The sequence below is a fragment of the Carassius carassius genome, chromosome 39 (assembly GCF_963082965.1).
Source record: "Carassius carassius chromosome 39, fCarCar2.1, whole genome shotgun sequence".
Taxonomy (NCBI): Eukaryota; Metazoa; Chordata; class Actinopteri; order Cypriniformes; family Cyprinidae; genus Carassius; species Carassius carassius.
Window position 1 is genome coordinate 13,107,865 of NC_081793.1, and position 25,758 is coordinate 13,133,622.

At 40.2% G+C, this 25,758-nt stretch overlaps 2 protein-coding genes across 5 annotated transcripts in view; one reads left to right on the forward strand and one right to left on the reverse strand.

Moving 5' to 3' along the window:
- The window catches only part of LOC132121402 (parvalbumin-2), a 318,907-nt gene that overhangs the window by 160,989 nt on the left and 132,160 nt on the right, over nt 1-25,758 (reverse strand). The gene's annotated exons all lie outside the window — the stretch shown is intronic.
- LOC132121399 (transformation/transcription domain-associated protein-like) overlaps nt 1-25,758 on the forward strand; it is an 81,206-nt gene that overhangs the window by 53,909 nt on the left and 1,539 nt on the right. For all 4 annotated transcript variants that reach the window (XM_059530741.1, XM_059530744.1, XM_059530742.1 and 1 more), the window contains exons 57-69: nt 1,439-1,630; nt 3,751-3,946; nt 4,033-4,298; nt 5,638-5,738; nt 7,552-7,753; nt 9,386-9,547; nt 14,776-14,866; nt 14,963-15,162; nt 15,967-16,228; nt 19,379-19,604; nt 20,344-20,561; nt 21,591-21,775; nt 21,955-22,158. In XM_059530741.1, coding sequence (XP_059386724.1) covers nt 1,439-1,630; nt 3,751-3,946; nt 4,033-4,298; nt 5,638-5,738; nt 7,552-7,753; nt 9,386-9,547; nt 14,776-14,866; nt 14,963-15,162; nt 15,967-16,228; nt 19,379-19,604; nt 20,344-20,561; nt 21,591-21,775; nt 21,955-22,158 — 2,505 coding nt within the window. The remainder of the gene's footprint in view (nt 1-1,438; nt 1,631-3,750; nt 3,947-4,032; nt 4,299-5,637; nt 5,739-7,551; nt 7,754-9,385; nt 9,548-14,775; nt 14,867-14,962; nt 15,163-15,966; nt 16,229-19,378; nt 19,605-20,343; nt 20,562-21,590; nt 21,776-21,954; nt 22,159-25,758) is intronic.

Consider the following 25,758-nt stretch of genomic DNA (forward strand, 5'->3'; position numbering starts at 1 on the left):
TTATATGATCTTTCAGAAATCTTTCTAATATGCTGATTTGCTCAAGAAACTTTCTTATTATTATACATCTTAAAAAGACTAGAAACCACTTTTTTTTTTTTTTACTAGAAACCACTTTTTTATATTTTGACATATGTATATAAATACTTTCCCGATAGGTTTTTTTTGGATACTGGATTTTATTTTAGTAAAATTTGCAGATAACCTAAAACCATAGTTATGACCTCTCTGTGACACCTCAAAATATTATTGGAGTTTCGTCATATTGCAGAATGAGGAAGCGCACCACTTTTATTATGCAGAACAATCTAACTGTTCTTACAGAATTGTTTATGACTGTTCAAAATTGTAGCCTTGCCATTGCTGGGTAGTTTATGGGCTTTACTTCTAAAACAAAGTAGAAAAAGTGTGTGATAGGGGCTGGACACATTATAAATACTCTTGGCTCTTGTTCAAGGAGACTTGGAACAAATCCATTCAGGTTTCTGTCCTAAGGTGACACCTACTTAAATTGTCCAGCACAGCAGCCCTCCCACTCCTCCTCCTCCTATTCCCTCTCCGTTCGCTTTGCATCTAATATTTACGGATACGTGCTTGAATAATTGCTCAAACATCTGCTGGCAAGTGATTTGTTTTCTCAGTTCCAGGGCAGGCTGCTTGGCAGCACCAGTTGCTCTCAGGAAGTTTAAATGTCCCCTCTTTCAATTAAATGTGGGTGGATAAGGCCATCCCTGACGAAGGGTATTTATCAAATGTCGGCCGTGATAAGCGTGCACTGACCAAAGGGAGTACATCCCTCAACATCGTCATACTGCACAATGCCAGCAACCCTGTACTGACTTTTTATTCTCCCTACAACCACCTATTTAGCTTGAATTGTAGTGTGCAACACCCACTATGGAATAGTGTGACCAGATGACCATGTGTAAAAACTGGGGCATACATGCTGTTTAAATATTTGTTCATAGCAATCAAATGGACACTAAGATTAGTGTCCCGTAACATTCAAAAGTTGGAATATATATGTATATATTGTATAATATAATATGTGTGTGTGTGTGTGTGTGTGTGTATACAGAATGAAGTATGAGCTTGAGATTTTCAAATCATTGCATTCTGTTTTTATGTACATTTTACATTTTTTAGTTTGTTTATATAAATCATATGTTAATCAAAATTTCCTCAAAAATATTAAGCATCCCAACTGTTGTCAGCATTGCTAACAATAAGAAATATTTATTGAGCATCAAATCAGCATAATAGAATCACTTTGGAAGGACAATGTGCCTGAAGACTAAAGTAGTGGCTGCTGATAATCCCAATTTTTTTTATCAATAAATGCAACCTTGATGGGCTTAAAATACTTTTTTTTTTAAACTTGAAATTAATTTAGCGAGTGGACTGTTTGCTGATACAGCTGTGTATCTGTGTGCATCAGGTGGAGCTGAGCTGTCCAAAGGAGATGGCCTGGAAGGTGAATATGCATCGCGGTTACCTGGCCATCTGTCACCCAGAGGAACAGCAGCTCAACTTCATTGAGCGACTGGTGGAGATGGCCAGCAGTCTAGCCATCAGAGAATGGAGGAGACTGCCACACATCGTTTCTCACGTGCACACGCCCCTGTTACAGGTGAGGACCAACAGTGCATGAGCTGACAAACACCCTTTCACCAGACCCTCTCCAGCTTTAATGTAATGTTCTTGATGGTTTTTCACTTTTTCAAACAGGGCAACTCAATCAGAGCACCACTAGCGGTCTAATCTAAATAAATTGTCGATTTTAAATAATGATATCTCAAAAGCAGGAACATCTGGTCCGATATCTCAGCTGACAATCATGAGACTCGGGCAATCTCGTTTCATTTGTGAGCGTGTGACTTAATGCTAACCCTTGTAGCAGAGCGAGTGGTTAGAGCTGACACTTTACTTATAATTGCCTTTTTTGCTCTGCATTTTTTTTGCAGAATAACTTATTTCTTTATCAGACCTGGTCCCTTCTTCCTCCCTCCCTTCTCCTTTTTGGCCCTTACTAAAATGGCCAAGATAGTGTTGATTGCATCATTGTGGTGTTTAATAGGCAACTTGTATTAATATTCAGCGGAAAGAACAGCCTACTGACTAATCAGGCAGAACACACAATGGGACAGAGCTGAGGTGATGTGTGAGAGCCGTCCATGCACCAGATCCTCTGGGGACTGTTGGCATATGGCAGCCAAACTGAGGAAATGAGGTGGTGGTGTTGGAGACTATGATTACACCACACAGGGTGTTATGGGTAATGACTGATGGTTCTGTGGTCTCTGCATGATTGAAGAGTTGTATGTAGTGGATGTATTCAGAACATCTTGAATACAGTACATGGGATTTTTGTTGCTTTATACTATTAGTAAACAGAAAATGCAAGTTTTAAATAAAACTGTAATTATTAATAATTTAGATAATTGTTGTTTGTTTATTGGTTCATTAATTTAGTTCATTATCATTAGTTCATTTCCTTTTCTCTGTGGACTGCTTCCTAAAATGGAGAAACAAACAACATACTATGACATAACTATACACTTTTTTTTTTTTTTGGTCATTCAAAACTGTAGATTTATCCGGCTGCTCTTAAAATACATTATCGGTCAGACTTTATTAGCATTTTTAGCCATACATTCCGAAATGTAGCGTTTGCCCCAGAGCAATTGACTTCAGTGATAATTGGATTTTTCTGATAATTGAATCTATTTACACCTGCACCCTTTAATGCAGCCATACCGAAAAACCAAGTCCAATAAGAGTGATTTGCAAGGGACAGGAGAGGCAGACAGGAGCTGTGAGACAGAGAGAGTGAGAACGCCACCAAGTTTAAAATGGCTCGTAATTACTTTTCCCAATCAGATAGTGTTTGATTAAATACCTGCAAGAAAATTAAATTTACATGATGAATTGGCACCCAGAATGAAGGTTATAATGTGCCATCAGCTGATATTAACAGATAATTGTGAAAAATATTGTATTGCTTAATTTATTTCGTTTTGGGGGGATTTGATTTGACTACTCCACAAACTGATTTGAAGCATATATCTTGTAAAGCAGGCATTACTATTGAACGGATTGTTTTTGGATGCGTGTATGTGTGGGGCATAATTCATTATCACAGCTCGAGCTACTCATCGTGCACGTAGTAAACCATCATGTTGTAAATCACCTTGTAAGTGCCAGACTCCCTCCCTCACGTATTTCTTTTCCAATTCACACTGGAGATTAAAGATCCATGTGGCATTTCGGTAAGAGTGCAGTGTGTTTACTGGCTGATATGTTAAGGTCATGCATCAGTGGTTTTTTAAGAATGGGTAGCATTTTTTGGGTCACCATGGCCTGTGTCCTCAGTGTCATATGAGAGCGTGATTAGGCATTAAGGGAATAGACGCTTTACTTGTGCGCTTCCCTCTCTCTGCCCATTCTCTGTGTAAATGGCTTTTAAGATACTTTGATCCATCCATTCTTTCAGCCACCTCGAGACTTCGTTTCTCTATTTCTTGTTCTTTCTCAGTAGGAATCCATAAGCCTGTAATACAGTCGCAGTAATGGATTTTGGCGAGGTGTGTGTGTGTGTGTGTGTGTGTGCGTGTGCGTGTGATATGTGGTTTCTTGGATGACTGTAGCCCTCAGAATTAAACTGAGTATGCACTTTAAAGAGAGCTTGAGGATGTTGCATATTCCTGTTGGATGTTTCTTTCTGTTTATTCCTGGATTATTCTTATTCAGGCAGCGCAGCAGATTATTGAGCTACAAGAAGCTGCTCAGATCAATGCAGGCCTCCAGCCCGCCAACCTGGGCCGCAACACCAGCCTCCACGACATGAAGACCGTGGTGAAGACCTGGAGAAACAGGCTTCCGATTGTGTCCGATGACCTCTCTCATTGGAGCAGCATCTTTATGTGGCGGCAGCACCACTATCAGGGTATGCCAGGATATGGAGAGGAATTCCAATGACTAACTAATTATTATGTCAGCACTTTTTATCATATTTATTTTTTTCTTCTGCAGCCATTGTGACTGCTTATGAAACCAACACGCAACATGATCCAAACACTAACAATGCCATGCTTGGAGTGCACGCCTCCGCATCAGCCATTATTCAGTATGGCAAGATCGGCCGGAAGCAAGGTCTGGTCAATGTAGCTTTGGACATTCTGAGTCGCATCCACACCATCCCCACCGTGCCTATTGTAGACTGCTTCCAGAAGATTCGTCAGCAGGTTAAATGCTACCTGCAGTTGGCTGGAGTAATGGGCAAGAATGAATGCATGCAGGTGAGTCAAGGGACCAAAGCGTGACTGCATATTCTCAGAATCAACTAGTCATTGGGTTCCCTGAATGGCTAGTCATCTAATCTTTCTTTAGGATAACCTGTGTAATTTCTGTGGTTTTGGGGTCACCTGACCCTGATCAGATGCATTTCTTGGAGCATGCTGTATGCTAATGAACCTGAATAGTGAGTTCATGGGGTTTTCTTGGTTGACATTTAGTCATTTCAATAGGTATCCATGTGATTGGGAATTTTTCACAGCAGGTTCTAATTAGCCACATAGATTTGCCATATTGTGTGATTATGTAAGTAAAACACTTTCTCATATGAGAAAAACTAAAGTAGGACAGGACTAGATTTTAACCATTGGGAGTTGATTGGATCATTTTTGTTTGTTAATTGTTATATGTGTGCACACTGCACACGTCATCAGAGAATTATGTTGAGAAGAATTTTAATAAAGATTACAAGTGCACATGATAAAAAAAAATGCATTAAAAAAGTCAATATGATTTCATGGTGACCATGAGTTAGTACTCAAAAACCAAAGACGTCCATTTAATACAAGCCTGGCTGTAGCCGTCTGAAGGAGAATTTAAAGATGAAACCTAAAGGAAAACTAAAAGTGGATGACTAGTCCTTCATATTAAAAAAAAAATCTATTTTTTTTTACAACACTAAAATAATTGTTTATAATATTTAATTTCATCCTCTTTTTTTTTTTCTAACTGAATAATGATTATCATTGCTTTTGTTAAACTGACTTCATCTAAACAAAATCTAGTTTACTTTGCCGACTCGCCTGCTGATTTTGCTGTTAGCCGGACTCTCTTAATCCAAATAATGCAGCTCTCATTACGGTGAGAATGACTGCGGTGCTGTCACAGTAAGGAATGCATTCCAAACAGTGTAAGGAATGGGCTGCTAGCTGCAGCATTCGCTTAAGCCTGATTAATGGAGCTGCCTCAACTGAGCTCAAGTCATTAAAGTACCATTGGATTTTATATCTCTCTCTCTCTCTGTCTCTCTCTCTCTCTCAGCTATCACTTGGACCTGTTCTGTTCCCTTTATCATTTCTCTGGCACACTCTAAGCCACTGGCTCTCACCTGGGAGTCTTAGATTGAGCTACAGAGATGTCTACAGCAGATATACTGTTTTCAGTGGTGTTGACTTTTGATGTATATGTATAGGAATTATAGTTCAGAAAACTACACATTGGCTGAGCTGACAAAAAAAAATCATCCATTTTAAGAGAATCATTCTACATGAGAAAAGGAAAAATTATAAATATGAAATATACTTTGACGAATTTCAAATATAATCATTTTTATTGTGTTGGCAGGGTCTGGAGGTGATTGAGTCCACTAACCTGAAGTACTTCACCAAGGAGATGACCGCCGAGTTCTACGCTCTCAAGGGCATGTTCTTAGCCCAGATCAATAAGTAAGATTTGATCCCTGGGTTTGTTCATCCTTTCTCCTTTTCTATCTGTCACTTTGAGTCTTCTCCTTATTGCCCTCATTCTCTCAGCTCTTTCTTTGTCATTAATTGACACAAACTGCTCTCGTTATCTTTTTTTGTGCATGGGTCTCTGCGCTGACAATAAAGAATCAGAAGCTGAGATCATTAAGAGCTCACTTTTTAAAATGAAGAATTTCGACAAATTCATTATGGACAGGAAAGACAAACATCTGTGTGTGCCTGTGTATTTTTTTTTGCCACTAATCATAACTTCTAAAACTTTAGGCCAATTACGAGGTCAGAACAGTCGTTAACAGTCAATATGATGAGTAATTAACCTTATATAGTATGAGTGCAGCAGAGGATAATGACACTGCACTCATGATGAGTGATTATCTCCTCTCATACTTCTATTGACTGACATTTTATTAGGTCAGTCAGCATTTCCTGGTGAGAATCTGTCATGTTATTGGTATACATCTCAGAATACTGTAGATTTATTTGTGATACCATCAAATCAGGTGTTTTACTTGCCTACAAGATACTTAAACAATTAGCTGCCAAGATGAAAACGTCTAGTTTAAAATATTTTAAGTTAAAAGAAATACAATCTTTACTTGTTGGTTTCATATATTATTTGAGGGAGAAAGACGTTATATTGTACACTTATTACAACTTTATTACTTTATTACTTTTTAAATATTAGGAATTTCATATCAAAGTGGATTTTAATTCACAAATTTAAAAAGGCTGTTAATCGTAGAAGAGGTGAATTCAAGTGATTGTCACTATGAATTGCATTTTTATTAATTTAATATATCCAGACCAAAACATATCAACATGTAATTCAATAATAAACCGATAACTGCCCTTTGTTGCTTCACCATAGCTCTATATCGGCTTTTTTTCTTTATCATGGTTAAATTGATGGCAAGCCCAGAGCCCGTTGCTGAATTGGAATAGTTTATTAAATACACATGCTGAATAATTAACTCAATAGCAATTTGTGAAATCTCTGTGATCAGCAAAAGTTTCCCCCAGCCTCAGCAGGGCCTAATGCAATCATTACATTTCGACTCTCTATGAATATTAACGTAGGGAATTGATAGAGCAGAGCTGTTGGAGGAAGATGTTTGACACTTGACTGGGTGTGGGGATCTGTGTGCTCTCCAAGCCCAACTCTTGGCAAAGGCCATAAGCAGAAACGTATTATACACGTCCAAGACTGACGTGACACATCAGTGAATTTGGGCTCCCCAGACTCCCATTGCAATCAAGTGTAATTTTGTTGCTTTCCACATACTCATTAAAAGTTCCCATTATATGTGATTGGTTTAGTAGGTGTGTTGTAGGGTAGCATTTAGATATGGTGATGGTAATGACAGAGGCTTCAAGCACAGATTATGAGTCCCATCCAGTCCTTTCAGTCCCTTATAAAGCCCTTTATGAGCCTTTCTCAACTTCTATTCTCAAACTGCTGCTTCTATAAAGGGCCCTAGAAAAAACGCTCTAAGGGGACAAATCCTCAAAACTCAAAAACGGCTGATGCTGTAGGTGCCGTAATACTGGATAGTTTTTAAAAGTAGTGTTACTCTTCAAGTTTTTTCTGTCAGATACTCCTCAAATTTATAGTGAAATGCCAATAAGAAATGGATATATAATTATGATAAAGTTTAAATGCATCCTATTTACCAGTGCACCAGATATTTAGAAGACTTGAGCTTAATCCACCAAATTTCTCATTCTTTGTGTTATTGAAGATTGTATTGGTCAGTTGAATTGTCTCTTCTTCTAGGTCAGAGGAGGCAAATAAGGCATTCTCTGCTGCAGTGCAGATGCATGATGTTCTGGTGAAAGCCTGGGCAATGTGGGGTGACTACTTGGAGAACATCTTTGTTAAAGACCGCCAGCCCCACCTTGGTGTCTCTGCCATCACCTGTTACTTACACGCCTGCCGGCATCAGAATGAGAGCAAGTCACGTAAATACCTAGCCAAGGTACGATCTCTTCTCTTTTTATTGTTCTGCTGAACTCACTGAGTGACTGCGCCAAATGGTATAATTTAGAAATGTTTAAAACTGCCCAGTCTAGTGTTATTTCTATCTAGTGGTATTTTTTCTTCAATCCTTTTTTTATGATGTTAAACATAAGTCCTCAAATCAGTATGACATATTATTTTATTTTATTTTCTACATTTATTTTCTGTTATTATACTGTATTATTTGATACCATTAGGTTAATTGTATATTTCAGATAGTTAAAAAAAAATATATTTTTTGTTTGTTGATAACACGTACAGCCTGACCTTTGCAACACTGCTGAAATGTTCAGTGAATTTTCCCATGGGTTGTGATCAGTGAAAGGAGGGAGGAAAGAACTACTGATCATTTGTAATTTGTAATCTAGAGGGCAACATGTACTTAGTGTTTTTCTTGCCAATAACAGGCAAAAATGGTTCACAGAGCATGTCATAATGAGATAGCATCTTTTTTGACAGGCCTGTAATTAGTTTTACCATTAAACTCATTTACCATAACACACAGGCAAACTCAGTGCTCATCTATGGTCCAGTAAACCCATTCTCTTTTGATGGCTTTGTTAAATGGGGGCATATCTGTCACCGTGTGCCATTTCTGAATTAATGCAACTGCATTCAGACTGATGAACCGCCGATGATGGATGTAATTATATTATTAGACCTGATGATGGGTTTTGTATGGATACTATATACATGGCAGTCTGCTCTCTGTCGAGTACTGTACGCTAGATCAAACAGATCCATTTAGCTTTACCCTTTTTTTCCAGTGGGTGTTTGACTGCGAGAAGCACTTTAGATTTCCTATGGACTGCTGCTGGCCACTGAAGCTTTGGAGACGGTGGCGTAGTTTACACGTGATCAATGAGAGTAGCTGCTCGCTGATTATCAGTAATTATCCATTAGCCATGTAGCCCAGGCTGTCCAGTGCTTAATGTCTCCATCAGGCCTCAGCAGAGATGAAGGTTCATCTGTTACCATCCCACCAGCCACCATAGCAGAACCCCACCAACAATAGCAAGAGTAGACAGCAGCTGACTGGTGGGAGTGAGGTGGTCGAGAAGATTTTACAAGCCATTAAGCCCCAGTGTAGCTTTGTCATGGAGCCGATGGCATCATATTAAATCGCTGACTTATAGATTTAGTTTAAGATGAAAACGCTAACTGATCATTCACAAAGGTTGATGAACATTTTATTCAAGCAACTCACTATTTATGAATGTTTGTGGTAGACATCGAAAAAATCCAAATTAGAGATTTGTGAACAATGAAAACAATGTGTGCATGAAAAGATATTATGCACAATAGTGCAAGAAAAAAGGAAGATAAAGTTTGCTTTTGCAGGAAGTTAGCCTTTTTTTTATAAATTATTTTAAGTTTTATTCATTTAAAATGTCCATTGCATGAAGAATAAAATGATTTTTACTTTGAATACAATGTCAATGGCATATTTCTTTAGTTTACATTATTTCTGGCTGCTTCATTGAAAATTTGTGGACATAAAGTATTTTTTTTAATATATAAAAAAAAAACCTGCAACAGGGTTTATAAAATCAGAACTGCTGCCAAAAGAGATGGTCTCTGTTCTTCTTAGGTGCTGTGGCTGTTGAGTTTTGATGATAAGAACACTTTGGCCGACGCTGTGGACAAATACTGCATTGGAGTGCCGCCCATCCAATGGCTGGCCTGGATCCCTCAGCTCCTCACATGTCTGGTTGGCTCAGAGGGAAAACCTCTCCTTAACCTCATCAGCCAGGTTGGATTGCTCACTACATTCCCTTTTTATAACAGCACGTTCATGTTTGATGTATCCATCTAATCAAGATTAATTTCATTTGGTGTCTTCAATTAGAGACTGCATTCTGCAGTCTGCATTCAAGACCACCTTAGTCAAATTCACAGTTTTACCAGTTCCCTTTTTATTTATTTATGCAAAAGCATTGTTATTGGGTTAATATCAAACACTCTCCAACTGTGGGAACAGAACTGCCAATTAAACAAGAGACTAATTTCCCCTTCTTGATGGAGTATTATTTCTAAGCCATTTAAAAAGCTCCTGAACTTCAAAGAGGAAACAGCTGCTCCATGGGCCCAAAGAGAGAGGGAAAGAAAAGGAGACAGAGGAGAGAGTTTAACATAAAAAGACGGCAAAATCCCCCTCTCATTCACTGACTTGTTCCAAACGGGTTTTGCATGCAGCTCGACCTCTTTTCTCACGTTTACATGCCAGACCAGCGACTTCTAATCTCTCCATTTCAGCACTGACGCACCCGTGCAGTGGAAATGCTTCACTTTAAGATTAAGTACACTTAAGTCCCTGATAAGCACCCAATGAAATGGATATGTTTGCACTCCATAATCTCAATTAATGGAGTTGTCAAGGCTGTTTTAGGGATGATAAGTCTCCTTGTTGAAGGATCTTTGGGTCTGATCAAAGGCAGTGATGACGAGTGAAAGGTAGGTGTTTTGTAGAACTCTTGATTTTCAAGTGAAATCTCCAGCGGATGGAGCACATTTATCTCAGGCTCTGAATTATTTAGCTGTGCTCCAGTTGGCGGGATGTTTTAAAAATGTTTGGTGAAATATTGATGAAGGTGAGCTGTGGGGTGCCTTGATGTAACTGAGACAAGAAAAACTCAACACCTTTATGCACGCAAACATCCATCACATCTACACACACTCCCTAAAATATGATTGAGACTTCTCTCCAATTTTAAGGGTGATCTGTCCCCCGCTGCCTCGTTTATTTTTAAAGCTATACTTAACAAGCTTTTAACAGAAGGTCTTGGCCATGGCTGCTATTCATGTAAAAGCCCATCTGGATTCCGAGGTGTCTCTTTACACCTAAAGGCCAGCCTGCTTTCTGCCATCTGTTTGACAAAGATCATGTTTCCACTCTAATGCACTGTGAGACCTGAGAGGGGTTGTGGGCAGTTTAAGAAGGAGCGCTGTCTGCCACCTCCATATTGGTCTTCACCAACCAACTCCCACCCAACCCCCCCACCCCACCCCACAAACGCACCGATGCAGACAACATTCACACCCCTCACAGATATCGCAGTGCCAGGAAAAAACGAGGAGAAGAACAATTTGGTAAACGTTTTTGGGACTATTACATAACAATAAGAAGATCCAAAGATTGGGTTACGAGTCAGACTTCTGTTAGATTTAAACCATTAGACTGGGGGCATTTTACTTCTAAAAGATGTGAAATAAGCCTCACAACTTGGTTCTTTGACTGCAGCTTAAATAAGCATTGTGTAATAACTGCTGCATTAAATTTAATGTCAAAAATAAGGGCTGTTTTTTAAATGGCTTATCAGCTATTTGTAGTTCAGACTCAGTCCTGTCCGTAATTCATGCAATTGGTTAAAGGAATTGTTTACCCAAAAATGAAACGTCTGTCATCATTTACTCACCCTTATGTCACACACTCACCTGTTCATAGTGGTTCAATTCAAAGTGACATCAGATACTGTCTATGGAGGGTAAGTAAATAAATAATAGTATTAAATAAAATTTAAAGGGGTGGTTGACTGTTTTTACTTGGCTTGATTGCGTTTATGGGGTGCAGTGTAACATGTCTTCATGCTTAACTTGTTTTTTTAAATGCCTTATTTTTCAGATATTTTACCTTTATTGTAAGTCGCTGTCACCATTGTCATTTGAATGGCCAGTTGACTTCCTGTTTCTATGATACCACTACCTCAGAAATATGCAATGAGCTCAGATTGGTTAGCTGCCCAATGTGCTGTGATTCGTTAACCGCATACTGCACATTGTCTGGAAACTTCACGTCCATTATTACCATTACAGGCAATAGTTGCATGTGCTCTGGTGGAATGTAAATAATGGACCCTTTCACATTACCGGGTTTCTCAGCAGTGGAAGTCGTCATTGTTTGGTTAACTTGAAGAGCAGTGAATGGGAGAGTACCACAAATATATGTTTTGCATTCCCATTTGCTCAAATAGCAAAAGAAAAACTCCACTATAGTGTTTTCGTGAATCAATAAAAGGAAAGAAATGAAAGGTCCCGTTCTTCGTGATCCCATGTTTTAAACTTTAGTTAGTGTGTAATATTGTTGTTAGAGTATAAATAATATCTGTAAAATTCTAAAGCTCAAAGTTCAATGCCAAGCGAGATATTTTATTTAACAGAATTCGCCTACAAAAAACGACCCGTTTGGACTACATCCCTCTAGTTCCTGCAGGAATGACATCACTAAAACAGTTTTTTGACTAACCTCCGCCCACATGAATACACAAAAGAAGGGGGCGTGGTCTTGTTGCGCTCCGACGGAGAAGAGGAAGAGCTGCGTTTGTGTTTGTCGCCATGTCCTCGAAACGCTGTTATTTTCATCTCGGAGTCCAATCATCTTTGTTTGGCCTTCCCAGGGACGCTGTACTTGGAGATTAATGGTTACAATTTATGTTTAACTCGGTTCCCGAAAATTATATAATCCACATGTAAAACTATGTGCAGCACATTTTGCTGAGGACAGCTTCCTCAATCTCAATCAGTTTAATGACGGATTCGCACAAAGATTATTCCTGAAAGGTAGAGCAGTTCCCTCTTTGTCTGGAGAAGACGTTGTTTATGGACCACAACCGGTAAGTGTATTTTATTATTTAAGTTGGTGCGTTTAACAGTTTCTGTAACTTATTACACAAAGGGCAACGCTGTTTAGCTTTGTTAACTAGATGTTAGGGCTGTGCAAAAAATCGAATGCGATTTTCATGCGCATCTTGTCATTAAAAATGCTCCTGTGATTATAAGTACATCTCCAGCACATGCTCCTGCCCACTTGCTTTGCACTCGCGTTTTGTCACGCGTTTACAGGAGGGCAGCCTGTGCTCAGCTGGTGTCGAATCACAACACAGGAACCGCTGGCACAATCACAACTCGCTACGTATTTCTGAAGGAGGGACTTTATAGAACAAGGAAGTCTTAGCCCGTTTTTATGACAGTGAAAACAGCGGTATAAAGATAGGTGAATTGCGTGAAGAATACTTTTTTTTTTTTTTTTTTTGCAATTTGATGCAAAGGTGACATAATAGAAAGAATAGTGTTATAAATATACATAAAAAAATCCTGATGACCGTTAAACACGTCATCAGTCTTGTGAAAAGGTCCACGGTGTCAAAATTGCCATATCAATTTGAGCCAGAATCTGACCCAAATAGCAGTAATGAAGCTAGCATTTAGCTAACTGGCTATTAAAGCCAAACCGCGTTGGCCTTTGTTTGGGTCCTTGACATAACCAAAAAATTATGACAGAAACTATACATGGAAAATACATTTCTAAATAATAAAACGTACTTGCAGGTCGGATCCCAACAGAGCTGCCTCTGCTTTTAAAGTGGGAACTGCTCCATATTTCAGTAATAGCCTTTGTGTGAATCCGGCATTGACCTTATGTAGATTCTGGAAGCTGCCCTCAGATAGCTACATGAGGATTGTAATTGTCAGGAATAGAATTAAAAATAAATTTGAACCATTGCTCATGAAGTACAGCGTCCGTAGGAAGGCCGAACACAGAAGAACTGTTAGTGGGTTGAAAATAACATCGTTTCTACGGCTTCTATAAAACTGTGCAAAATGGCGGGTTTATGTACATTTATGGGTTTGTGACTTAACTAATCTGGGAAGTAGCTTGTTGTAGTCCTTACAAACTGTTTTTATAGGCATTAAACTGCCAGAATTTTAAAAGATGATATCTCCATTTGCATAGAACTTTCAGCGCCGTAAATTTGCAGATATTGTTTATGCTCAAACTGCAACATTACACACTAACTTTAAAAAAGTGAAATTGCAATCAACCACCCCTTTAAATATATAAGACCGCACAATGCACGACGATCATATTTTAATTGATCACAATTTCTGCTACTCATGATTTAATAAGCATAATCACCTGTGAAAATTGGCACCCACTGATTATTTATCTTGAAAATTTGACTTATGTTGGATTGGTAAGAAGCCTCTACAAGCTTTCATGGTTGTAGATGGTTGCAGGCTGCCGAATTTCCAAAATTTAAATCCTCCAATCAGTTTTTCTTGGATTTTCATTTTTCACCCAGTGTTATACTTAATCTACCCAACCTGACATCCATGCGCAGATTGCACACACACTCTCTACATTTAAGGAAAAAGTGCTGATGAGCTGAAAACACCAGTCAGCATCGAAGTTAGTTATTTAACTCAAATAAAAGTCTAATACAACCAGTCTGTTTTCTTCTGCTTGGTTGTTTGCCATGTTTATGTAATGTGTGATTAATAATTGTGATTATATTTCTTGAGTAAAATAATTGTGATTAAGCATTTAACCATTATCATGCATTTCTTATATATTTAGTTATTATTTGCATTAATATTTTACAGATAAAACGTACAGAATTTGCCATTTTTAGGTTAACTCATTTTGCATCCAGTTGGCATACAAAATGTAATGACTTCTTTTAAGTAATGAAGTTACTGCATTATTAAAAATAGCCTTTGCTGCATGGTTATGTAACAAAAAAATGTTGGGTTCTATATTTTGGCAAAAATATTTATCATATGTTGGTATACTGTTATGTGCTATTACTTGTAATCATACTGGTAATTAAAAAACGACTTTTGTTTGTAGTGCCAGTGTATCAGTGCCGTTTTGATAAATAATGTACATCTGTTTTTGGGCTAAATCATTAAACAGCCTGAAGCTTCTCTTTGTGATGTTATTCAAGGACACAGCAGGTCTCTGAAAGGGAGAAAGTTTACTCTCCGGCTTGACAAGCTTTTAACGAGTGTCATATTGAGCCATGGTTTTAATCTGCCCTTGATATTTGTCCATCTCATTGCTTTCCCCCTACGGTTTCGTTTTCAAAAGCCTGCACTATCACAGAGAAGTTTCAAAACATGTCAGCACTACGTTTCTCTCTCGCGCTCTGACCCAAACCCACAGGGACGATCTGAAATGTAATCTGCGACTGTTTCTCTTAGGTGGGACGTGTCTACCCTCAAGCAGTGTACTTTCCAATCCGAACCCTGTACCTGACGCTGAAAATCGAGCAGAGGGAGCGCTATAAGAGCGGTATGAGCTTTTCTCAGAACATTCACACGCAACAACAAAAAAGACCTACAAAAGTTAACTTTTTCCTTCACGTGCTGTCTTTTCTCTTTTCCCCAGATTCTGGCCAGCAGCAGCCCAGTTCGGCAGCTGCTCAGACCCACTCGGCATCCGACCCGGGTCCCATCCGTGCCACTGCTCCCATGTGGCGCTGCAGCCGGATCATGCACATGCAGCGTGAGCTCCACCCCACCCTGCTCTCCTCTCTGGAGGGCATTGTGGACCAGATGGTCTGGTTCAGGGAGAACTGGCATGAGGAGGTGAGCGGTTTTATGTGTTAACACAAGTGTTTTTGAATTCCAGAAGCAAGTTGCTACCTCTTAAAGCAAATCAGCCCTGAGCGCAAGTTAAACATGACATGAATGCGTTTTCTGTCCGGTTTGCTTACGCTCTTTAGTCTAACGCCGCATGTTCTTGTACACGTAGCTGTTTTCAGAGGGCCAGCTGAGCAGATGAAAGCTGACAGAGGGGAACGATTGGGGCTCAGTGAGGCTGAAAAGTGGTTTTTGCAGTGCAGGTGGGGCTTTGGGGAGGGGCTCGCCGTGATTGATGGGTGAGGGGACTGTAGACTGAATGTGCTGAGATTGGATTGCCGTGACAGGGCTGATTCGGTGATGCGTTCAGACTGGACAGGGACACAAGAGCCCACCTCCTCTGGGACACTCAGTGAGAAACAGGACAGGAAAGGGCGAGGAAAGAAAGTTTAGCAAGGAGAACTGGAGGATGAAAGAAATTGGCATTGAGAGAGCTCAGTGAAGTAGAACGTGGGTTTAATTTTCCAGACATTGATGAAGTGTAGTCTCCGACTGAATTAGTCTGTTAATGTCGATCTTCTTCACTTGAAGTCTAAGCTTAATCTGTGCAGCAGAGACCTGTAGAGACAGGCTTTTAGTGATCTCTCTGGTGAACATCTTCGCCTCTGAAGGATTTTTTTTATTATCAAAATGGCAAATTGGATTGGATATGTGGGAATGGTGTTATCCTTCATGGTAAATTGATAAAGACTCGTTAACCATTCATCCTCTTTTCTTGGTTTCTAATTTTCTCCTAATTTTCTTCCTCAGGTCCTGCGACAGCTTCAGCAGGGCTTAGCTAAATGCTACTCGGTGGCATTCGAAAAGAGTGCAGCTGTGTCCGATGCTAAAATCACCCCGCATACGCTCAACTTTGTAAAAAAGCTGGTCAGCACGTTTGGCGTGGGCCTGGAGAACGTCTCTAATGTGTCCACCATGTTCTCAAGTGCTGCCTCAGAGTCCCTGGCCCGCCGAGCACAAGCCACCGCTCAAGACCCTGTGTTCCAGAAGATGAAGGGCCAGTTCACCACAGGTCAGAACACTCACTTTCCTTTTGCCTTCAAGTGTAGTTTAATTTTTATTTTTAACACAAAAGCACAGATAAAATAATTCAAGTCAACTGGCTCTTTGAGAATGAGCTGTCACATGTGGACTTCTCAGAAGTGTTGATAGTAGTATAACTTGCAAGCAGCGCACTTGAAGGATCACATCCCCAGTGCACAATTACACATGCTCCCGCTCTTGTCTCTGTTCTGCATAACCACTTCTGCTCAAGAGTTAACCACAGGCCTCTCCACAAGACCGACTCAGAATAATTGGCTCTGTGAACCATGTGATTAGATTTAATGGGAAGATGTGTATGTGCAGAACTGTGTGCATCAAGGTGCTGTTGACTGTTAAGAAATTACACCGCTTTAGGTAAACAAGCTAATCAAAAAAACTCTACACATGACTATTATGTGTAGATTAATTTTGAGGACAAAAAGTAGTGTTTGTAACTCTCTTTTTTTTTTGTAATTATTTTACATTTTCTTTCTTTGTTTAATCAGGTAAAGGTGGAGGTTTGTAATTTCTGTCTCTTCTGGTACCAGGCAAAATTGCAACCATATTTTTGCCCAAATGCTCAACATGTCTTCCAGAATTCCAAGCTAGTTTTCTAGTGTTTCCCAGTTGTTTAGCACATTTTTACACATGTATCTTTGAATCATAGTCATATGTTTGTTTGTTTGTTTTTTGTTGTTGTTTTTTCATAGAGGATGGACTTTTTTTTCTGTGACTTGTAGGTGTATAAGTTGGCACGGCTCTTTCCTCAGGCCAATTTTGTACACATTTCCCGAACAATAACCTTCCAATATCAATGGAGTAGACCTGGCTCTGAGAAAGCAGAGCATGTGTGATCCGAGGCGTATGTTAAAACAAACCTCCCCCTCAGCTGCCCTCTCCTTATGAGAGCAGAATATGTTTATACTTCCCTTCCCTGTCCAGCTACAGTCTCTCCACCTCAGTAAAGCTGGGGAACCCTGGAGCTAGTGCTCTCATTTGTTTCATATGAAGCTCTTTTCGGAGGCCTGTGTGTGTGTGTTCATGGACTTAGAGGACTGTTAAGATTGTAAGGGTGTAAAACAGATGTTGTGGTGCCAGCTGTCTCTGGGCAATGAGGCATGGCCATCACGCTCTGAGCCTTCTCTGAACGTCTGACATGGTGTGCTACTGGGAATGAGCTTTGGAGAGGGGAACCAGCAAAAGCATACAGCCTGCTACGTTCCCTGTATCCTTTCCGCTTCCTTTCTCCTCCCAAGCTCTCCATTCCAACGCACATGTCCAAGCAAACACACACTCCAGCACTATTTGTCAAGAATCGTTTAATCCAATCACTATTAATCCATGAGCAAGTGTTATTGTTTATCAAATGTGGCCTGCCCAAATTTTTTATGCTAATAACATATTTGTTGTCGATGTATCATTTAAATTATTTTTTTTCTTTTTAAAGAATATGCACTGATGCAACGATTATTTGACCAAATTAAGATTAATTTGATCATTCATTTAAGAAATGTTTATATTGCATATTTATATTTAATTATATATATATATATATATATATATATATATATATATATATATATATATATATATATATATATATATATAAATGTAACGTTAGATAAGTTGTATACAATTTTATAGACATCTTTCCATGGTTCAGTACTGATTGCATAATACAGTGTCTATGCTGGATGCCTCATTCTATTATCCACGTACTCGAACGCTTTCGCTACTTCAAACAACAGTGGATAAATTCAGAGTACTACGAGATTGGTGGTGTTAATATTTCTGGAAAATGTATTTTACCATAGCAGGGTTAAGCCGTTCTCAAGCATTGCTTGAGATTTAAAGTGGGAGCGTGTTTGCAGGGCTAAGACTGTTTTAGAGCTCCTGTTGTGCTGTACACTGTGTTCACTCAGGCATTTCAGTGATGGAATTTAAAGTAGAGAATTCTCCGCAGACTGTTGCACAGTGAGCGGCGCAGGCAGGGGGGTATTTTTAGCACTTGGCTACCTCCACCACCCAAGAATTATTAGGTGCAGAAAACTTCCGCCTTCGGTGTATCTCATTCACAGGTCAGAGAGCAGAGTCTTTGTTTTCTGCAGCAGTGGCGAGCTCAAACCTCCCTAGAGTTGAGCTGATCCTGGGTCAGTGAGACAGCTGAAACTGAGCGCACCTTACTACCCATTCATATTCGAACCAACAAAGGCATTACATTTATCAGAAAAGAACCGTGTTGCCCGGGAGGCGCTGATATCTGAAAAAACCCCTCGCTTCAGGGCATCGCTGCTACAGGGGATTGTCTGTACATTTTTTTCTAAATTGATTACACTAAGTTGACCGCTGTGCATAGTGTTTTTTTCCCAAGTCAAATCTCTCTCTTAATGTTCACTGGTCATTAAGCACCTAAACAGTCAAAGTTTCTCAGAGACGGATTGGCCGAGATTACAGAGCGTGTCTGATTTCAGAAGACATAGTCTAATTCAGGGTGTGGAAATGAGAGGGAGCTGCTTTGCTCACTGCTAATCAAAATGTAATATGGGACATTGACGATATTGCAAGTGTCATGCAAGCAGTGAGAATTCCTTAAATGGCCTTTCATTATGTGCGACATTATTTGGCTTTCTGCCAAAGCCTTAATTATATGAAAATATTTTTTTTTTTTGCTTGAGGGAGTTTTTTGAAATGCCAAGCAGTTTCCATATCTGCGGTATATGGTATTATTAATGTAGCACAACAGAAGAATAAAAGCGGAGCAGATTTTAGCCTCTTTGATAAAGATGTTCTGGCTTGGAGGTTGTCTCTAAAATTGGGAACGTGGCTTACATTTCGACCATACCTTTTGTGTCTGATTTCCAACTTAATGCGCAGTGTCATTTTAGAAAAGTCATTTTTTCCCTTCTCTTGAACCTTGATGTTATCAGCACCTTCACGTTGCAAGGGAGACCTGGGAGGAAGTGCACCACTTCTGTTTCCCTGATCCAAAGATAACGTCTCCTCTCTGTCTCTTTCACACAAACGTCTACCTCTTTCACACATCCAGAGTCTTTTCCACCTGTTTTTTGTTTGTTTGTTTTTTTCAGCTACCTATCTGTTCCTCTGTTTTACCTTGCCCCGTCACTTTTTCTATTCACAGATTTTGACTTCAGCGTTCCCGGCTCTATGAAGCTTCACAATCTCATTTCAAAGCTGAAGAAGTGGATCAAGATTCTGGAAGCCAAGACTAAGCAACTACCAAAGTTCTTCCTGATCGAGGAGAAATGCCGTTTCCTTAGCAACTTCTCGGCCCAGACTGCTGAAGTTGAGATACCGGGAGAATTCCTCATGCCTAAGCCCACACACTATTACATCAAGATTGCCAGGTAACAGTCAATACACACTCGGAATGGGGTTGCTCTGGTCGACTGATCATCTAGTGATCCGGTTTACTGACTAGTGGATATGTCTTACGAAAGTCATGAATAATTAAGTTTCAGTTTTATCTGATGGTTATACTTGACACATTTTGCAGCTAAAATATCAAAACTGAAACTCTAAATAAAATAATAAACTAGTCACCCTTACTTTTCATCTAGTCATTCAACATCTATGATCTGCCTTAAGGAAGTAATTGAAATTCCTTAAAACATAATGAATAATTATGTTAGTTTCAGTTTTATCTGCTGGTTTTATCTGACATATTTTGCCAAAATATAACAAACTAATCAGCCTCACTAATCATTTAGTTGACTGACAAGTTAATGTATTATTAAATTTTATTTATATGTATTTGTTAATTTAATTAATTAATTAATTCATTCATTCATTCAAGCAAAACCAAAACTAACTTTATTATTGAGGACTTCCTTAAAACAAATTACTTGATTAGTCATTCAGGCAACCCCCCTCTCAATCTTTAATATGTAGCTTCATGTCTCTAATACATACACTACGATACATAGGTTGGTTTTGATTGAACTGTGTTTCTTTTTTTCGTTGCTTTTTTGGTATTCTCCCCTTAGAATTCTAAGCTAGACTCCAGCTGAGATCTTGTTTCTCAGTGATTACTTTATCATTTACCCATCATTTACTCTCTCACACCCTCTTACTCTACCTCCTAAGGTTCATGCCCAGGGTGGAGATTGTTCAAAAGCACAACACAGCTGCTCGACGACTCTACATCCGCGGGCACAACGGCAAGATCTATCCATACTTGGTGATGAATGACGCATGTCTGACGGAGTCCCGCAGAGAGGAGCGTGTCCTGCAACTCTTGCGGCTACTCAACCCCTGCCTGGAGAAGAGGAAAGAGACCACCAAGAGACACCTCTTCTTCACAGGTACTGCAGCAACCCCAGATCACACAGAAACATCCCCTCTGCCCTGAAATAGCACTGACTACATCTATTTATGTCAGTGTTTTGGACATGATGTTCCATTTTCAATGACCAATGAATGTTCAGGTCTAAAATGTATTTATAAAAATCATATGAAGTTTTATATTAAGCATTATGAAGACTAAAAGTATAAATAAATAATAAAACCGCAACTATTTCCACTTATCTTTTTAAATCTATTTTGAATTGTGGCATGCATGTGTTCCGAGCTGCCCCATTTGAATGCTGTCCATTAGTTCTCAGTGCTGGACTCAATGGCCCAGTTGCTCTCAGACAGATTGAGGGAGATGGAGAATAGAAGAGAAGAAAAAGAGGCAAGATTGAGGTGAAAAGTACCAGAAAAGCTGTGTAGTGGTAACAGAAGAAGAATGAGAGGGGACTGGAGCAGAATGAATAAAAATGAGGTTGCTCTTGTCCCTGTTGGAGACTGAGGGAGGAAGATCGAAATTGTCTTTCTTGTGATAGACGCATTAAAGATGAATCTCTCTCAGTTCAGAGGTCAAGGGTGCCACGTTTCAGCTTTCACTGTAACATTTTGTCTGTTCTCCATGTGTTTTTCGCAAAGAAAAGAGTTTGATTTTAAGCTGTAATGCATGTTTGTGTGTGGGATTTTTGTGTAAATGTTATTTTTATCATGCATTTAATGCCTTTCACTGAAGTTATTTATGAGATGTGGTCTTGTGAGATGCTTCTGTTTTTACTCCCTCACATGTGTTTTTGTGGCCTCGCTCAGCTGTTAATTTATCTTCTTTAAAAATGACTCCATAAATAAAATGATTGTATAAACAGGTCTGTTAAAATGTTTAGAGGTGTTTTATGAGATGGTCATATTTCAGGTTAACAGCCCTGTATCAAAGCCAAATAAAATCTAAACATGCGATTCAAAGAAAATGATTAGATTGTCTGCTGAAATAGCTAGTGGGATTGGAATTGCTTTAGAGTACATCCTCTTTAAATCTGTTCTCTTCTTAGTCCCAAGGGTGGTGGCGGTGTCTCCTCAAATGCGGTTAGTGGAGGACAATCCATCGTCTCTCTCTCTAGTGGAAATCTACAAGATGCGTTGTGCTAAGAAGGGCATTGAGCATGACAACCCTATTTCCCGCTATTATGACCGACTTGCGACTGTTCAGGCTAGAGGAACCCAAGCCAGCCATCAGGTGTGCCATAAATAATGAGAAAGTATATCAATAAAAATGTAGTTCACATTAATTGAATCTCATGAAATTGCCAAGGTGCATTTTTAATATACATTTTTTTTGTTTGTGTGTTTCATCTACCCTAATATGCAGTATTTGTAAATTAACCCAAAAAATATATTTTTTGTCCATGTTTTAAGGTCCTGCGTGACATCCTGAAGGAGGTCCAGGGCAACATGGTTCCTCGTATCATGTTGAAGGAGTGGGCACTGCACACCTTCCCCAACGCCACAGACTATTGGACCTTCCGCAAAATGTTCACCATCCAGCTTGCTCTCATTGGCCTGGCTGAGTTCATGTTGCACCTGAACCGTCTCAACCCAGAGATGCTGCAGATTGCACAGGTACCCTAATTGACTTGATATCATGGAACAAACGTCATACCTGATACTAGCTCTCTTTCATCAAATATACATGTATCCAACAAGTCCAAAGCAGTTTCTTGGGTCATTACACATTACACATTACCCCCCCCCCCCCCCCTTAAGTTACACGTAAGTTTTTGATGGTCACTCTCAAGATGTCTTTATGATTGTTTGTCGTGCAACATTTGCTGTACAGTATCGGGTGAGTGCAGGTCCGTAGAGTCTTTTATTAGAAATGATTGTCAAACTCCAATCCAAGATGGCGCCGCACATGGCTGCTTCAGTGCTTGGCTCTCCAGTGTTTGTACTGTTTTTGTTCGTTTTTCCTGTTTTTTGTTTAACAAACACGATCAGTTTCACCAGGGATGAACTGCTGAACATTCGGCAGAACACACCACATGATATTTTTCCGGATTTCTATTATACAGACGTTTTACTGAACATTGTTATCGGAGGAGCAGCGGCGCTGATCAAGCGCTTCAGGACGCGCAGACGGGGAAAGCGAGCGGGAGCGCTCGTCAGACTCAGGAAGCGCGGATTTCGAACGCCGTTGCCTAGCATCCATCTCGCAAATCTCCGCTCTCTACCCAACAAAACGGACGAACTCCTTCTGCTCTCTCGGACAAATAAGGATTTCTCTCACTCTGCTGCTCTGTGTTTCACGGAAACCTGGCTGAATGACGCCATACCGGACAGCGCACTCCATCTGCCGGGCTTTCAGCTGTTTAGAGCGGATCGCGACGCAGAATCAACGGGGAAATCACGCGGCGGCGGGACATGCTTTTACATCAATGAACGGTGGTGTACAGATGTAACTGTGTTAAAGAAGATGTGCTGTCCTGATCTAGAAACGCAGTTTATCAACTGCAAGCCGTTCTATTCGCCGCGGGAGTTTCACTCGCTCATTCTGGTTAGTGTTTACATTCCACCTCAAGCGCATGTGAGCTCAGCTTTACAGAAACTCGCTGAGCAGATCACAGACACAGAACAACAACACCCGGACTCTGTTTTAATCATTCTTGGGGACTTTAATAAAGCCAATCTCTCCCGTGAACTGCCAAAATACAGACAGCATGTTACCTGTCCCACCAGAGACAGTAATATACTGGATCACTGTTACACCACAATAAAGGATGCATATCACTCTGTTCCACGAGCAGCTTTGGGACGTTCTGATCACTGTCTGGTTCATCTTATACCGACCTACAAGCAGAAACTTAAATCTGCTAAACCTGTAGTAAAGACTGTGAAGAGATGGACCAGCGAAACAGAGCAGGATTTACAATCTTGTTTTGACATCACAGACTGGAGCGTTTTTGAAGCTGCTACCACCGATCTGGACGAACTCACAGAGACTGTAACATCCTATATTAGTTTCTGTGAGGATATATGCATTCCTACCAGGACTTATTTAACATTCAACAATGATAAGCCATGGTTTACAGTAAAACTCAGACACCTTCGTCAGGCCAAAGAGGATGCCTACAGAAATGGGGACAGGGTCTTGTACAATCAGGCCAGGAACACACTGAACAAAGAGATTAGAGCGGCTAAAAAGACCTATGCTAAAAAGTTGGAAGACCAGTTTACTTCCAACGACTCTACTTCAGTTTGGAGAGGACTGAGAGCCATCACAAACTACAAGACACCATCCCCTTGCACTGAGGCTAATCAACGACTTGCTAACGACCTGAATGAGTTTTATTGTAGATTTGAAACCCCCAACACCCATTCTGACCATCTCCCTACACAACCATTAACACCCCCTGCAATCCCCCTCTCCATACCTCCTGCTCTTCAAATCTGTGAAGATGATGTGCGCCAGGTCTTCAAGAAAAACAAAAGAAGAAAAGCACCAGGCCCAGATGGCGTTACACCAGCCTGTCTGAAAATCTGTGCTGACCAGCTGGCCCCCATCTTTTCACAGATCTTCAACAGATCTCTGGAGTTGTGTGAAGTGCCTTCCTGCTTCAAACGCTCCACCATAATCCCCATTCCAAAGAAACCCAAGATAACAGGACTTAACGACTACAGACCTGTGGCTCTAACGTCTGTCGTCATGAAGTCGTTTGAAAAACTGGTTCTGGCTTATCTGAAGGACATCACTGGACCCTTACTGGACCCCCTGCAGTTTGCGTACCGAGCAAACAGGTCCGTGGATGATGCAATCAACATGGCATTGCACTTCATCCTGCAACATCTGGACAAAACAGGGACTTATGTGAGGATCCTGTTTGTGGACTTTAGTTCGGCTTTCAACACCATCATCCCAACAACCCTCCAAACCAAACTGACCCAGCTCTCTGTTCCTAGCTCTATCTGTCAGTGGATCACCAGCTTTCTGACAGATAGGCAACAGTTAGTGAGACTGGGGAAATTCATGTCAAACAGCTGCTCCACCAACACTGGTGCCCCTCAGGGATGTGTTCTCTCCCCTCTGCTCTTCTCCCTGTACACCAACGACTGCACCTCTAAAGACCCCTCTGTCAAGCTCCTGAAGTTTGCAGACGATACTACAGTCATCGGCCTCATCCAGGACGGTGACGAGTCTGCTTACAGACAGGAGGTTGAGCAGCTGGCTGTCTGGTGCAGTCTTAACAACCTGGAGCTGAACACGCTCAAAACAGTGGAGATGACTGTGGACTTTAGGAGAAACCCCCCTGCACTTTCCCCACTCACCATCATGAACAGCACTGTAACTGCAGTGGAGTCATTCAGATTCCTGGGAACCACCATCTCTCAGGACCTGAAGTGGGACAATCACATTGGCTCCATTGTGAAAAAAGCCCAACAAAGGTTGTACTTCCTTCGCCAGCTGAGGAAGTTTAACCTGCCACAGGAGCTGCTGAAACAGTTCTACTCAGCCGTCATTGAGTCAGTCCTGTGTACTTCAATTACTGTCTGGTTTGGTTCAGCTACAAAATCAGATATCAGAAGACTACAGAGAACTGTTCGGACTGCCGAAAGGATTATTGGTGCTCCCCTGCCCACCCTCCAAGAACTGTACACATCCAGAGTGAGGAAAAGGACTCAGAAAATCACTCTGGATCCCTCACATCCAAGTCACCCCATCTTTGAACTTTTGCCATCTGGCCGGCGCCTCAGAGCCGCAAATACAAGAACAGCAAGGCACAAGAATAGTTTCTTCCCCCAGGCAATCTACCTCATGAACAGTTAAATGTTTCCCACTTAAACGTATGCTTATGCAAAAATGTGCAATATCCTTATATTTATTTGTTACCCCTCCATCCTAGAACATTCCTGTATCTCACTCAATCCTATTCCATTATCATTTATAGCACAATTATTTATACACTTATTTATTTGCCAATTTGTAATTCTCCTGTAATTTTTTTTTTTTTTTTTTTTTTTTTTTTTTTTTTTTTTTTTTTTTTTTTTTTGTCTGTGTGTTGTTGTCTCTGTTTACTGGAAGCTTATGTCACTAAAACAAATTCCTTGTATGCGCAAGCATACTTGGCAATAAAGCTCTTTCTGATTCTGATTCTGATTCTGACAAGTACCTCGTCCTGTGATTCTGAACTGCAGTTTTCTGACAGGCAGAGGAATGGGCGGCTAAGT